The sequence below is a fragment of the Podarcis muralis genome, chromosome 1, assembly GCF_964188315.1.
Source record: "Podarcis muralis chromosome 1, rPodMur119.hap1.1, whole genome shotgun sequence".
NCBI lineage: Eukaryota > Metazoa > Chordata > Lepidosauria > Squamata > Lacertidae > Podarcis > Podarcis muralis.
This window is the reverse complement of record NC_135655.1, coordinates 120,775,652-120,791,098: the sequence shown is the minus strand read 5'-3', so window position 1 is coordinate 120,791,098 and position 15,447 is coordinate 120,775,652. Positions and strand designations below refer to the sequence as shown.

The 15,447-nt window shown below is 44.4% G+C and overlaps 1 protein-coding gene across 1 annotated transcript in view; it reads left to right on the top strand.

Moving 5' to 3' along the window:
- The window catches only part of TMEFF2 (transmembrane protein with EGF like and two follistatin like domains 2), a 256,384-nt gene that overhangs the window by 238,309 nt on the left and 2,628 nt on the right, over positions 1–15,447 (top strand). Inside the window, exons 8-9 of the mRNA XM_028750745.2 lie at positions 5,414–5,537; positions 8,802–8,960. Coding sequence (XP_028606578.1) covers positions 5,414–5,537; positions 8,802–8,960 — 283 coding nt within the window. The remainder of the gene's footprint in view (positions 1–5,413; positions 5,538–8,801; positions 8,961–15,447) is intronic.

Here is a 15,447-nt window from a genome sequence, read left to right as displayed (position 1 = left end):
TTTCTAACTTTCTGACTGGTTTACATGTTTTCAATTGTTCTGAACCACCCTGAGGTCTTTTGACAAAGGTCAAGATATAAATCATGTCAAATAAAACAAAATTAAATTAAATGGAGGACTGGAACGGGGTTCCAGCCAGTGATTGTAGTGTACATGTAGACTTGTGGGAGGAGGCATATATTGAAATATTATGGACCAATGCTTTACTATTTTAAATCAACCTTTAATTGTGCCCCAGTTTCGGGAGGCACTCCAGTTTTCTCTGCATATGTGCTTTTAGCCCTTATTGACCCATTAATAAGTGGGGTTGTTGCATTTTGAACTAATAGAAGTTCCCGAACAGTCTTCAAAGGCATAGAATGAGTGACAGCAGAGCAGCCTGATGATGACCAAGGCATCTATCATGGTGCCAAGGCATCATTCTCTAGGTGTGAGCTGATAAAATGTACTCCAGGACATAGCTTCTCCCTGTGATTCCTGGAATCACATCCAGGCCTCCAAAGCACACCCAAACTGCATCTCCACTCCTTTGTGGGAGGGAAAGTGTGACCCCGTTCAGAACAGGAGAAATACCAGCTCCCACCAGGAACATATTTTGACTGAGCTTCAGTTTGTTCACCCACATCCAGTCCACCATTCACTCTAGCCATGGAACGGAGGAACATCAGGCTCCGTATTCTGCTACCTACCAAATTCACATTCAATCAGGGTTTCCCCCCACCCTCAAACTAACATGAAGCAGATTGGAGGGCTTCGTTCAAACTTGGGTCAATCTCTTGAGCCAAACAGAGCTTTGCAGTAAAAGCTTTGGCTTCATGGTTAAAACTAAAACCTTTGAACACTTTGTTAGGGAGCCTGCATAGATGTAGCACCGACCCTGCACACATATAGCCACACTGATGATGCCATGCCTATGTAGAAAGGACAGATTCAGGTATCTACAAACATAGATCAGCATGGAATGCTACTATTCACTGTCATTCTGTAGAACAGATGTGGACGTAAATCTGCAGCTAGACAGAAATTTATTAAAATACGTAGTTATTATATTCAGTATTAGTTAGAGGAGCCCTGTTGAAATTATTATACATGACTAACTTAGCCCATTAGCTTCAATGGGTCTACTCTAATTTAGATACAGGCCATGGTATCACCTTATCAGAGTGCAAGACAATACACCTTACTTTAGATACAGGACAATTTGGGAGCTGGTGCCTAGCTGCATGCAATTATATCTGGACTGGGGCCAAAGTTTAGCAGAGTTTCACCATATCTCATAGTTTCTCCGGAATTTCCTAATATCACGTGAACTTGAGCTTTCATCTTGTTCAGGATCATCTTCTGGCTCCAGGGACAAGTGAAAATTGCAGATCACACTTCGAAATGAGGCTTTCAATGAGACTCTAGCTTTTCACTTGATAAGATAAAGAAAGGGAAATCTTAGGGCTCGGTAGTTAATTGCTGTGGAAGAGGCTCTAATCAGTAAAAGGGATGGGAGAGGGTTCATTTCTAAAATCCATCGTGTTCTCTCCTATACAGATTATAAGATCATAAAAAGCATTACAGTGGTACCTCGCAAGACGAATGCCTCGCAAGACAAAAAACTCGCTAGACGAAAGGGTTTTTGGTTTTTTGAGCTGCTTCGCAAGACGATTTTCCCTATGGGCTTGCTTCGCAAGACGGAAATGTCTTGCAAGTTTGTTTCCTTTTTCTTAACACCGTTAATACAGTTGCGACTTGACTTCGAGGAGCAACTCATAGAATGTGGTGTGGTAGCCTTTTTTGAGGTTTTTGAAGACTTTGGTGATTTTTGAAGCTTTTCCAAAACTTTCCCGACACCGTGCTTCGCAAGACGAAAAAAATCGCAAGACGACAAAACTCGCGGAACGAATTAATTTCGTCTTGCGAGGCACCACTGTAGTAAAAACGTGGGCTGTTTCATTCCTGAACCTGTCAGATATCCATAGTAGAATGTACTACACAACTTTTAGAAGACATCTGAAAGCAGCCCTGTATCGGGAAGTTTTTAATGTTTGGCATTTTATTATGCTTTTATATGTGTTGGAAACCACCCAGCATTTCTGGGCAAATTATTATTATTATTATTATTATTATTACTATTACTACTACTACTACTACTACTACTACTACTACTACTTATAGAAGGTTAGAATATACGTCCTGTTACTTAGGGCCGGCCTTGCTATTAGGCAGAGTGAGGCAGCTGCCTCAGGTGGCAACTGTTGATGGTGTTGTCTGTTCCCCTCTGGTGGAAGATACAGCTAAGCTTTGCTTGCAGTTCAGTGTTGGAATGAGATTCAACTGCTAGACTTTGTCGGCTTCTGCATGTGAATTTGGCAGGACAGATCTTGTCCTTTGCCTCAGACATCAAAATATCAAAATATCATGGTCTTGCTAGTATATACTTAATGCTACACACCTTTTTTTTTTTTTTTACACCTTTACTTTGTGCCCGGTGATGTGTTGGAATTTACAGAGTGGGGAGTGGGGAGGAGAAACCCATTATCAGTGAAGTAACCTCCTAAGAACACTGCATTGTGCCTCTAATTCAGAGATGGGGACCCTGTGACCCTCTAATTGTTGTTGAACTGCAACTCTCATCAGTCCCAGCCAACGTGCACCAATGCTCAGTCTAAACCACTGAGCCTCTTGGGCTTGCTGATCGGAAGGTCGGTGGTTCAAATCCCCACGACGGGGTGAGTTCCCATTGCTCTGTCCCAGCTCCTGTCAACCTAGCAGTTTGAAAGCACACCAGTGCAAGTAGATAAATAGGTACCGCTGTGGCAGGAAGGTAAATGGTATTTCCGTGAACTCTGGTTTCCGTCACGGTGTCCTGTTGCGTCAGAAGCAGTTTAGTCATGCTGGCCACATGACCTGGAAAAGCTGTCTGTGGACAAATGCCAGCTCCTTTGGCCTGAAAGCAAGATGAGCGCCACAACCCCAGTCACCTTTGACTGGACCTAACTGTTCAGGGGTCCTTTACCTGTTACCTTTTTACCTAATGCTCAGGAATAATGAAAGGTGTAGTTCAGAAATATCTGGAGGGCCACATGTTCACTATTTATACCTTAGAAAAGGCAAAATGGAATAATGCAGTTTCATGTACATGTAACAGAATACAAATGTGCTGATTGACAAGTCCACATTGGGGGGGAAATCTGCCCTACCTAAGCGTTTTTCTCCCAGAAGAGAGGTTTCGAAATGTGTTTATCAAGCATAATTGTCGATTCTATATGTTTTTGCAAAATTAGTAAGGATGCTGCAGATGTCTCTTAGAATTTAAACACATTACATCAATCTAAATATTGCAGCCAGAGAACAGTAAATATTTTCTGTTGCATTCACACTCAGAATTGCTTAGTGCATATGGCTGAATAAAGAATGAATCCTCTTTTGACTTATGATCTCATATTGCCTTAGCAGCTTGGATCGTAAAGCCAAACCTGCCTCGGACTGTTGCAATACAGTTGTATATTTGAGGAAGGGCCTTAGCTCGGTGATAGGGACGCGGGTGGCACTGTGGGTTAAACCACAGAGCCTAGGACTTGCCTATCAGAAGTTCGGCAGTTCAAATCCCCGCGACGGGGTGAGCTCCCATTGCTCGGTCCCTGCTCCTGCCAACCTAGCAGTTTGAAAGCACGTCAAAGTGCAAGTAGATAAATAGATCCTGCTCCAGCGGGAAGGTAAACAGTATTTCCGTGCGCTGCTCTGGTTCACCAGAAGTGGCTTAGTCAAGCTGGCCACATGACCCGGAAGCTGTACGCTGGCTCCCTCGGCCAATAAAGTGAGATGAGTGCTGCAACCCCAGAGGTGTCCGCAACTGGACCTAATGGTCAGGGGTCCCTTTACCTTTACCTTCACCTTAGCTTGGTGATAGAAGGTCCCAGATTCGCTCCTTGACATCTCTGGGTGGAACTGAGAATGAAATTGTGGAGAACTGCTGCCTTCCAGAGTAGGCAAAATTGGGATAAATTGACAAAGAATTCAAACTGACATGAAGCAGCTAACAATGTTCCTATTGATGTCTTTCCTTAATTCCAGTGGGAGTGAGCTCTGAATATGCTTGACTCTCTCCCCGGACCAATGGGTTGTAAAAGGGGATTACTTTGACGGGCTCATTCCCAGGAATTAGAGATACACTAGTACCTCAGGTCAGGTTACATACGCTTCAGGTTACAGACTACGCTAACCCAGAAATATTACCTCGGGTTAAGAACTTTGATTCAGGATGAGAACAGATATTGTGCGGTGGCGGCACAGCAGCAGCAGGAGGCCCCATTAGCTAAAGTGGTGCTTCCGGTTAAGAACAGTTTCAGGTTAAGAACAGACCTCCAGAACGAATTAAATTCTTAACCCGAGGTACCACTGTACTGTACAAGTTTGCAACCCTCCTCATGCATGTTACTTCATTCTCGGGAAACATTTATTTAAATCTACACACCTTTCTAAAAGTGCTAACTTATTGCAGTATACCCTCTTGCACTTAAATGAGAGTCTCAAGTATTTGTTCTTTAATCATCATCTGGTTGGGTTTCCCCAGCCACTCTGGGCGGCTCCCAACAGAATATTAAAAACACAATAAAACATCAAACATTAAAAACTTCCCTAAATGGGGCTTCCTTCAGATGTCTTCTAAAAGTCAGGTAGTTTTTTATTTCTTTGACATCTGATGGGAGGGCGTTCCTCAGGGCGGGTGCCACTACTGAGAAGGCCCTATGCCAGCTTCTCTGTAACTTCACATCTCGCAGTAAGGGACTAGCAGAAGGCCCTCAGAGCTAGACCTCAGTGTCCAGGCTGAACGATGGGAGTGGAGATACTGGGCCAAGGCTGTTTAGGGCTTTAAAGATCAGCACCAACACTTTGAATTGTGCTCGGAGCCAATGTAGGTCTTTCGGGACCGGTGTTATATGATCTTGGTGGCCACTCCCAGCCACCAGTCTAGCTGCCACATTTTGGATTAGTTTCCAAGTCACCTTCAAAGCTAGTCCCAAGTAAAGCGCATTATAGTAGTCCAAGTGGGACATAACCAGAGCATGCACCACTCTGGCAAGACAGTCTATGAGCAGGTAGGGTCTCAGCTGGTGTACCAAATGGAGCTGGTAAACAGCTGCCCTGGACACAGAATTGACCTGCGCCTCCACGGATAGCTGTGAGTCCAAAATTACTCCCAGACTGCGCACCTGGTCCTTCAAGGGCACAGTTACCACATTCAGAACCAGGGAGTCCTCCACACTCGCCTGCCCCCTGTCCCCCCAAAAACAGTACTTCTGTCTCGTCAGGATTCAACCTCAATCTGTTATGCAGTACACTGAAGCAAATATGTCTTTTGTTGTTGTTTCTTCACCATGCTACACACTTACAGGTTGGTTTTCTTTTTCATCTGTCTTTACAGAGAATGCCAACAAACTTGAAGAAAGCGCCAGGGGAATCTACATTCCTTGTCCAGAACACTATAACGGCTTCTGCATGCATGGAAAATGTGAACACTCTGCAAATATGCTGGAACCATCTTGCAGGTAACACTTTCCCCAAACCGAGCGGCTAATGATAAACTGAACAGGAACACTTGCTAACACACGCTATCTTGATACAGCAAGGAAAATAATAATTGCCAAGACCCCATCCACTCTGATCTAAATTATGTAACGAGGCACCTAATGTATGTAGTAGAACTGCCCTAAATTATGCAGCACCATTAAGCTGTTTAGAAATGCATTCCTGCAACGTATGTCGATGCATCCCTTAAAAGGCTCCTAAGAGCACAGGCTTGCTGGGCAGGCATTATCCTAGGGCTGCCATATGTTTGGAATTTCCAAAATTTGGTTAAAATGTCCAGGAAAACCCGGGCGTATGGCAAAGTATGTTGGAAGTGTTGGTTTTTTGGTCAAATATCCATAAAGGTAGCTCAACAACTTGTGCCCCAAAATAAGGGGGGAGGAGCTCAACAAACATGTCCCTCCCCCCAAAAAAACTTACACCCCCCCCCAAAAAAGCTCAGCAACCCTAATTATCTGTTGATTCCTCACACTCAGCCAACAGCTACTGTCCCAAGAAACCCAACAGTGGACAGAACTTGAGAGCTACAACAGCCACTGGTGGAGGAAGGGGGATGTGGTGGTTGCGGTCCACCCCAGGTCTCATCCTTAAGGGGGGGGTGACATTTCCCCCCCACCCCCTGTGACGCTCGTCATGGGCAGCGCCCCCCTGGGCTTGCCGATCAGAAGGTTGGCGTTTCGAATCCCCGTGATGGGGTGAGCTCCCATTGCTCTGTCCCAGCTCCTGCCAACCTAGCAGTTCGAAAGCACACCAGTGCAAGTAGGTAAATAGCTACCGTTCCAGCGGGGATGGTAAACGGCGCTTCCGTGTACTCTGGCACTCGTCACGGTGTCCGTTGTGCCAGAAGCAGTTTAGTCATGCTGGCCACATGACCCGGAAGCTGTCTGCAGACAAACACCGGCTCCCTCGGCCTGAAAAGCGAGATGAGCGCCACAACCCTAAAATCACCTTTGACTGGACTTAACCATCCAGGGGTCCTTTACCTTATTTTTTTAAACTCAGAGGCATCCAGCCTCTAGCACCGGAGATTGCACACAGCTACCACTACGTGTGTTTTCATCCTGTTTTTTATGTTTAGAATGATTGTAAGTGGTCCTGAAAATTTGAGTGGTGTGTCGGGTATAATAAACAAACAAACAAGCATTTCATTTGCTTATTAAAGAAATAAAAATACCTTTTTCCAACTAGCTTTTTAAATGGAGACCTTTATTTCAGTCTGTATCTGCATTGGACTTGAAATCGTCTCTCTGTGCGTGTGTGATTGCTGATCTTTTTATTGTTAAATCATTTGGGGACGTTTTATGAGAAGCAACGCATAAACAGAATACATACATAAATCAAATACATCAACTTCAAAATGAGAGCAGTTGTCTAGAACAAATTAAGCTTCTTCCAGGAGGCATTTCCCACAAATATCAGTGTGGCACACATTAAAATTTTGGTTTTGGTATAGGAAATCATCATAAAAGTACCAAACAAGAACAACAGCAACACCTCCAACCCTCTTATATCCCCAAAGTAACTGAGGCATAAAAAAAAGTTCCTTGGTTATCTTGTAGGATATACAAAGTAGCTGCGGCTAGGAGAGTCAGTGAATTCCGAAGAAAAAAGAAATTGTCAGTGCTCATTTATTCATCCCATGTACAAATCCAAGATCTGCTGGTCTTATTCTTTTTGGTCCACAAATGATAAGTAATCAATGTCCCGCCCCCCCCCCCGCCCCCACCTTTCAATTCTGTTTCCTTTGCACTGAAATGAATGGCGTGAAAGTAATAGTGTCATCAATTACCGTACTTTTCTGTGTATAAGACGAGCTGTTTTAATGGCAATATTCTTATACATGGATAGTGCAGATTGGGGGTGGGGGATTGGTCGCTGCTGTGAGCAGCAGGTTCCCAGAGGTGATTGTGCTGTTGATTGGTGTATGTGGCTAGGGCTGCTGTCGATTGGCTGTTGCCAATCAACAACTCTGGGCATCCCTCCGCAAAAAAAGCTCAACAACAACTCTGGGCCATTTTCCCCCCATTTTCAAAATTTATACACGGGGGTGTGTTATACACGGGAAAATATGGTACGTTAAATTCGCAACCCTTTGTAAGCTACGGAAATACAGTGGTAACCCGGGTTACATACACTTCAGGTTACAGACTCTGCTAACCCAGAAATAGTGCTTCAGGTTAAGAACTTTGCTTCAGGATAAGAACAGAAATCGTGCTCTGGCGGCGCGGCAGCAGAGGGAGGCCACATTAGCTAAAATGGTGCTTCAGGTTAAGAACAGTTTCAGGTTAAGAACGGACCTCCAGAACGAATTAAGTTCTTAACCCGAGGTACCACTGTACTTGCATAGATTACAATAAGTAGTAGGCAGCCAAATGAATAAAGCAGTATTTGGTGGGAATTGAATTGCAGAGGAATGGAAACGGTGCTGATTGTGACAAAGACTACTGCAATGCGCTCTTGGACTACTGCAATGCGCTCTATGTGGGGCTACCTTTGAAGGTGACCCGGAAACTACAATTAATCCAGAATGCGGCAGCCAGACTGGTGACTGGGAGCGGCTGCCGAGGCCATATAACACTGGTCTTGAAAGACCTACACTGGCTCCCAGTACGTTTCCGAGCACAATTCAAAGTGTTGGTGCTGACCTTTAAAGCCCTAAACGACCTTGGTCCAGTATACCTGAAGGAGCGTCTCCACCTCCATCGTTCTGCCCAGACACTGAGGTCCAGTGCTGAGGGCCTTCTGGTGGTTCCCTCACTGCGAGAAGCCAAGTTACAGGGAACCAGGCAGAGGGCCTTCTCAGTAGTGGTGCCCGCCCTGTGGAACGCCCTCCCACCAGATGTCAAAGAGAAAAATAACTACCAAACTCTTAGAAGACATCTGAAGGCAGCCCTGTTTAGAGAAGCTTTTGATGTTTAATACGTTATTGTATTTTAGTGTTTTGTTGGAAGCCGCCCAGAGTGGCTGGGGGGACCCAGCTAGATGGGCGGGGTATAAATAATAAATTATTATTATTATTATTATTATTATTATTATTATTATTATTATTATTATTATGACAGGTTGGAATGGAAATGGCTGCCTTCTTATATCCCAAGCTGCCGCACACCATTCTTGAGCTGTTGCGACACAACATCTCTCTGGCAATGCCTGGTTTGTGGCTCATGCAACACAGCCATGAACTACTGCAAGGGAAGGAGTCAACGTGTCTTTTTCCATTCTAGGTGTGACGCAGGCTACACTGGAGAACACTGTGAAAAAAAGGACTACAGCGTTTTATATGTGGTTCCTGGCCCTGTACGATTTCAGTACGTCTTAATAGCAGCCGTGATTGGAACAATCCAGATTGCTGTCATCTGTGTCGTAGTCCTCTGCATTACAAGGTTAGTAATGAGGCCAAGTGTTAGGGACGCGGGTGGCGCTGTGGGTAAAAGCCTCAGCGCCTAGGGCTTGCCGATCGAAAGGTCGGCGGTTCGAATCCCCGCGGTGGGGTGCGCTCCCGTTGTTCGGTCCCAGCGCCTGCCAACCTAGCAGTTCGAAAGCACCCCCGGGTGCAAGTAGATAAATAGGGACCGCTTACTAGCGGGAAGGTAAACGGTGTTCCGTGTGCGGCTCTGGCTCACCAGAGCAGCGATGTCACGCTGGCCACGTGACCCGGAAGTGTCTCCGGACAGCACTGGCCCCCGGCCTCTTGAGTGAGATGGGCGCACAACCCTAGAGTCTGTCAAGACTGGCCCGTACAGGCAGGGGTACCTTTACCTTAATGAGGCCAAGGTGCTCTTATCAAGAGAAAGTTGGCAAAAATGTATAAATCTAAATCAAATAAGCGTCGGAAATGTAATGAGAAAGAATGTTCTGTTTGTCATATGTGGTGGTCTTGTAGTAAGGTTAAAGCTTACTGGGCAATGATATATAATAAAATGAAAAGGATGTTTAAAATAACCTTTGTAAAAAACAGCAACCCAGAAGCTTTTCTTTTGGGAATTATAGGGACGGAACGACCTAAGCTGTATGGAAACTTGTTCATGTATGCTACTACAGCAGCAAGAATGTTACTTGCCCCAAAATGGAAAGAAGCAGAAGTCCCAGCAAAGGGAGAGTGGATACAAAAATTTATGGAATATGCAGAAATGGTGAAACTTACCGAAATAATAAGCATTTTAAATAAAAGAATGGAAATGGTTTATTGAATATTTACAGATAAACTATAAACAGATAAAAACATAGGCAGGATTATTGAAAATGATGGATGTCCTATTCCATACTACTACTACTACTACTACTACTAATAATAATAATAATTTTATTTATACCCCACCCTTCTGACTGGGTTTCCCCAGCCACACTGGGTGGCTTCCGACATATATACAAGCATAGAAAATATGCTTGTATTTTAACATTTTTTAAAAAACTTCCCTGTACAGGGCTGCCTTCATACGGTTCAGGTGCCAGATAACTCCATACCCTCCAACATTTCGCTGATGAAAATCAGCTTCCAACACACAGAAAAACATAAAAAACCATTCAACATAAAAAAACTTCCCTATACAGGGCTGCCTTCAGATTTCTTCTGAAGGTTGTATAGTCACTTATCTCCTTGGCACCGGGGTCACATTACTCCATACCCTCCAATATTTCCTAAGAAAAAGCGGGGCTTTCTGGGATCAAATCAGAAACCAGGACAGCTTTTGTAAATCCGGGGCTGTCCCTGGAAAATAGAGGCACCCAGACGGTCTGAAGATCTGCAATGGCAGATAAGCTTCCCTGAAAGGCAACTTGTCTAGCACCACCCATCTTTCTCAGCAACGTGTCATCATGGTAGTGTTAGGCATGCGCTAGCGTGATCTCTAGTAGTGATGTATGGAAGTGAGAGCTGGACCATAAAGAAGGCTGATTGCCGAAGAATTGATGCTTTTGAATTATGGTGCTGGAGGAGACTCTTGAGAGTCCCATGGACTGCAAGAAGATCAAACCTCTCCATTCTGAAGGAAATCAGCCCTGAGTGCTCACTGGAAGGACAGATCCTGAAGCTGAGGCTCCAATACTTTGGCCACCACATGAGAAGAGAAGACTCCCTGGAAAAGACCCTGATGTTGGGAAAGATGGAGGGCACAAGGAGAAGGGGGCGACGGAGGACGAGATGGTTGGACAGTGTTCTTGAAGCTATCAGCATGAGTTTGACCAAACTGCGGGAGGCAGTGGAAGACAGGAGTGCCTGGCGTGCTCTGGTCCATGGGGTCACGAAGAGTCGGACACGGCTAAATGACTAAACAACAACAACAAGCGTGATCCCTTGTTTCCTGTGGGCCATTGGTGAAGCCCACGAGCCAGACAAGCACTCCATAACTGCTCCCTAGAAGATGCATCGGCATCTTTTACAACACATGGGGTTTGTGTGGCAGACAGACAGGCATGGAAGGCGGTTTCCCCAATGGTAGAAAATTCAAAAAGCAAGCTGTTTGTTTAATAGCTCGGGGATTATCAGTGTTTGCATTCTCAGGAGTTACTCTGTACCTCTTCAGGAAGAGACGGGTGATTATAATGCATAGAGTGCCTAGCAAATGCCAGTATGGATTTGAATGCCAAGTGGGCTTGACTTTGGAATTTAAAAGGATATGTGCTGTTTGCACTGTCTGTCTTACAAGTAAGGACTCAGGTCCAGCCTTCAACTTAAAAAGATCTCAAGCAACTGAGACCTTGGAGATAGAGCAATGGGCGGTCTCTGTAAGGCAGTTGTGAGTTTCATCCATTCATAAATACCAATGTCCATTCTTTACCATGTGATGGGTAAGTTTCAGAGTTTTCTCCAGCTTCACGACTTGCCTGGGCTTCTTCCTCAGGTGAGAGAAGGTGAAACTGCTTCAGGTGTCCTGCAGCTGCTTCAATAAATCAGGCGCCTTAAAAATAAATCCCTTTCCCCAAATGATGAGAATTTTAAAAAGACGCAGGCATCACACTCCTATAGAAAGTAAAAAAAGCACCAATATATCTAAGCATCCTCCTCCCGCTACACTCAGAGAACAAGCGTGACATTCAGGCCGGAAGAAGGTAGAAAATAATTCATATATCCTTTCCCAGCCTAAAGGCATAATAGAAAAATGTCTGCAGAAGCTTGGAGATGCTTGCCGACCTAGTTGAGTTCATCAACTCTACCCTCAAGTGTAGATCTTCTCCTGCAAGAAGGCAATGTATTATATTCAAGTGGGTTTCAGGGAACATGGAGATAATTCAAACGGCCAGAAATACAGTGTACATAAAAAGGACGGAGATGGGAAAGTAACTGCTCAACAGAAAAATGGCACTACATCATGTTGTTCAAGCAATCTTCTGAGTGGCTCCAGGTTTGTTAACTTCAGGCCATAAAGCAAGTTAACGGTTTGTGTTCAGAGAAAATGGTGTGGTTTTACATGGACCCTGCCTTTCCAGTGGATTTAATTTAGACTGTGTGGTAGATAAAAGGATACCTAAAAGCTAATGCCCTTAAACTTTTTCATCTGCATAAGCTCTTCATTTCCTTTTTCTCTAGCCTTTGCAAAACTTGGTGCGTGTTACATCCAGTAACAAATATATTGTGGTGTTCCAGTCATTATTAAACACACACAGACAGACAGACACAGACACAGACACACACAGAGAGAGAGAGAGAGAGAGAGAGAGAGAGAGAGAGAGAGAGAGATGGTGTGAAGGCACGTGATGTTGCCACCTTACTGAAGCTAAGCAGGTCTGGGCCTGGTCACCTTGGGTGCCATAATGAAAGAAAGGCAGGATACAAATGCAAGAAACCAGAAATGAATAAATATGTAAACACAAAATATACATACCTCCCAACATGTCTCCGATGAAAATAGGGATGTCCTATTCAACAACAACAACGTATTATGTATATCCCACCCATCTGACTGGGTTTCCCTTGCCGCTCTGGGCAGCTTACAATACATAGTAAAACATAGTAAAACATCGAACATTTAAAACTTCCCAATACAGGGCTGCCTTCAGATGTATTCTAAAAATTGTGTAGTTCTGATGGGAGGTTGTTCCACAGAGAAGGCACCACTGTTGTGAAGGCCTGGTTCCCTGTAACTTCACTTCTTGCAGTGAGGGAACCAGCAGAAGACCCTCAGAGAAGGACGTCACTGTCCGGGCTGAGTGATGGGGGTGGAGACACTTCCTCAGGCATATTGGGCCAAGGCCGTTTAGGGCTTTCAAGGTCAGCGCCAACACTTTGAATTGTGCTCGGAAATGTACTAGGAGCCAATGTAGGTCTTTCAAGACCGGTGTTATGTGGTCTCGGCGGCTGCTCCCAGTCACCATTGTAGCTGCCGCATTCTGGATTAAACGCAGCTAGACTCTGCCCACCAGCCAGCTCTATTGGCTGTCTGCTGGACATGGTGCGGCAGCTGAAGGAAGGCTGATGCAGGGGGCTGAACACACAACCGCTCCCCTCTGAGAGGAGGAGAGGTCTTCTCAGTTACTGTACAACAAGGTTCACCGAACTGGTGCCCAAAGGCACCTCTCGCACAGCTACAATTGCCGGAGTATTTCACAATCAGTCACTTACGCAGGATACTCTGGGAATTGAGACCTCCTGAAAACTCTCTTTTTTTAATATATATATATATATATATATATATATATATATATATATATATATATATATTGAAATTTTCAAAAAAGAGAGAGAGGAGAAAAATTAAAAACACATAAAGTTTACATTCCTTATTTTCAATAACATCTTTCCCTGACTTCCCCACACCTCCCCTTCTTGTATTCCAGTTCCAATTGTTAGCTCAGCAAGTTCTTGTCCCCAAATTTCACCTTATTATATTTAATTCATTTTAATTAACCAGTTTTACCTTATAAACCTCAATTTGTACGTCAATGCTCATTCTTAAAACCCTTTTCTAAAGTCGACCCAAGTTCCCTTCCACGAATTTCCCAATTTTTATACTGGTAACAAAACAGAATAAAAAGAAACAAAATATAATTGTACACCCTTTGGATTCCCAAAACCCCACCCCCCCCTTTCCCGGTTTCGATCCCCAACGAATGTCCATCAGTCTATCAACTATCAGCCTGGAGACCTCACGTCCGAGGCTCTTAATTCTCTCTCAGTTCCTCTCTGCCGGTTTTTTTGATAGTCCTTTGTATTGAACACCAAATCTGGGAGAAGCTCTGTCCCAATAGGGTCCATGTTTCTTCCAGCCAGACCTTCATATTCAAAAGTAGAGCCCAAATCTTGTTTCTTACTCCTTTTAAATCCAAATGTCCCAAATGTCCCAAAAGCTCCAGCTTCCACCTTTATCAGCTTTGTAATCCATAGGTCTTCGGATCTCCCCATAAGGAGATCTCTCCATTCTTCATTCTCCACTTCAAACCAGATTTTCATCATCCAGATCTTGTTTTCCTTTGTATCCATCTTAGCAGGCCTCTGGCTCTCCTTTATCATCTGCAGCATTACAGCTCCTCCTTCCTTTTCCTCCAGAGCAGCATGTATCTCTTTCTCCACTCTCTCAAAGATCTCAGATTTCTTTTCTTGTTCAGCTGCATGGGCCTCTTGAATCAAATCCTTATCACATTCAATAAGTTTGTTTACTGTTGAATTCAGAGTTGTAACACTTGTAGCCAAAACATCACTTTGCCCTTGTAACTTTCCCAAGAGAAAAAAAACTCTGTCCAATTCAGCCTGTATTTTTCCACCTGCAGCCATTCTTGTAGTCTCCCTGAACCCCCTCTAGAGGGATTCTGGTTACTTAGTATTCCTTCCAGTTCCAATCCAAAAGTCAAGTTAACTTGTTTCAGTTTTTCTTTGTTTTCAACAATTTAAAGCCAAGTTGTAACAAATATAACCAGCAAAGACAACAGAAACAAAGTTCTCTTTTTTTTCAGCTTTGACAGCTAGTTTGACAGCTGTCAAAATCTTCTATGTCTCCTCAACAGGCTCTCTCACGGATCACTCCCGGGTCCCGGGGGGTTGCACTTCAGCTCTCAAAATCAACTCTTATCCTCCAGCAAAATTACTTATACTGCCAAATCGTGAAATTAATAACTTTTATCCAATAAAGAAGAAGATGTTCTCTCGACCTTAGTTATCTAGTCCTTGCTTTAAATTATCTACAGGACGGGGAGATGGACTTCCTTTTTGCGCCTTCCCCGATCATGCCTAATTCAAAAAAAAAGAATTTTCCCTTTGTAAAACCAATTTCCGTTCTACTCACGGGCTGTTACTTTTAGAGTCCAATTGTTCAAAGGAAGAAGTCAGCGCTCTCCGGCCATGGCATGCGGCTTCGCTCCGTAGGAGAAGCAGTCGACTCTCAGCACCGCGCCGCTCCCCGTCCCCCGTTCCGAAGCCTTTAAAAAGGCTCCTTCGCGGGTCGGGGGGGCGCAAATGGTGCCCGCCGAGTCACCAGGTCCACAGGCTTCAGCGCCTGTGGTTTCTGAGGGTCCCCGCGTCGTCGCCGTGGCAGGACCTGTCTCCTACAAAGCCGATTCCCTCCGGAGCTCGGAGGGAATCTGCCATTAGACGATGGCGCTAACCCGGAAGTGAGACCTCCTGAAAACTCTCAGCATCCTTGACAAACTGCAGTTCCCAGGATGATATGGGAGAAGCCAAGACTTTTTGAAGTGGTACCATAGTGCTTTAAATGGGGCCTCATTATAAAGCAATTTCCTATGTTTCCTATGTTCCAAACTTTCTTGGTTTGGTGTGGTTTGGGGAGGGGAGGGAATTTAGCAGCCTGGTTGACAGGCAGGCATTCCAGATACTTACTGTATTTTTTGCTCTATAAGATGCACCAGACCATAAGAAGCACCTCTTTTTTGGAGGAGGAAAAAGGAAAAAAATATTCTGAATTCCAGAAGCCAGAACAGCAA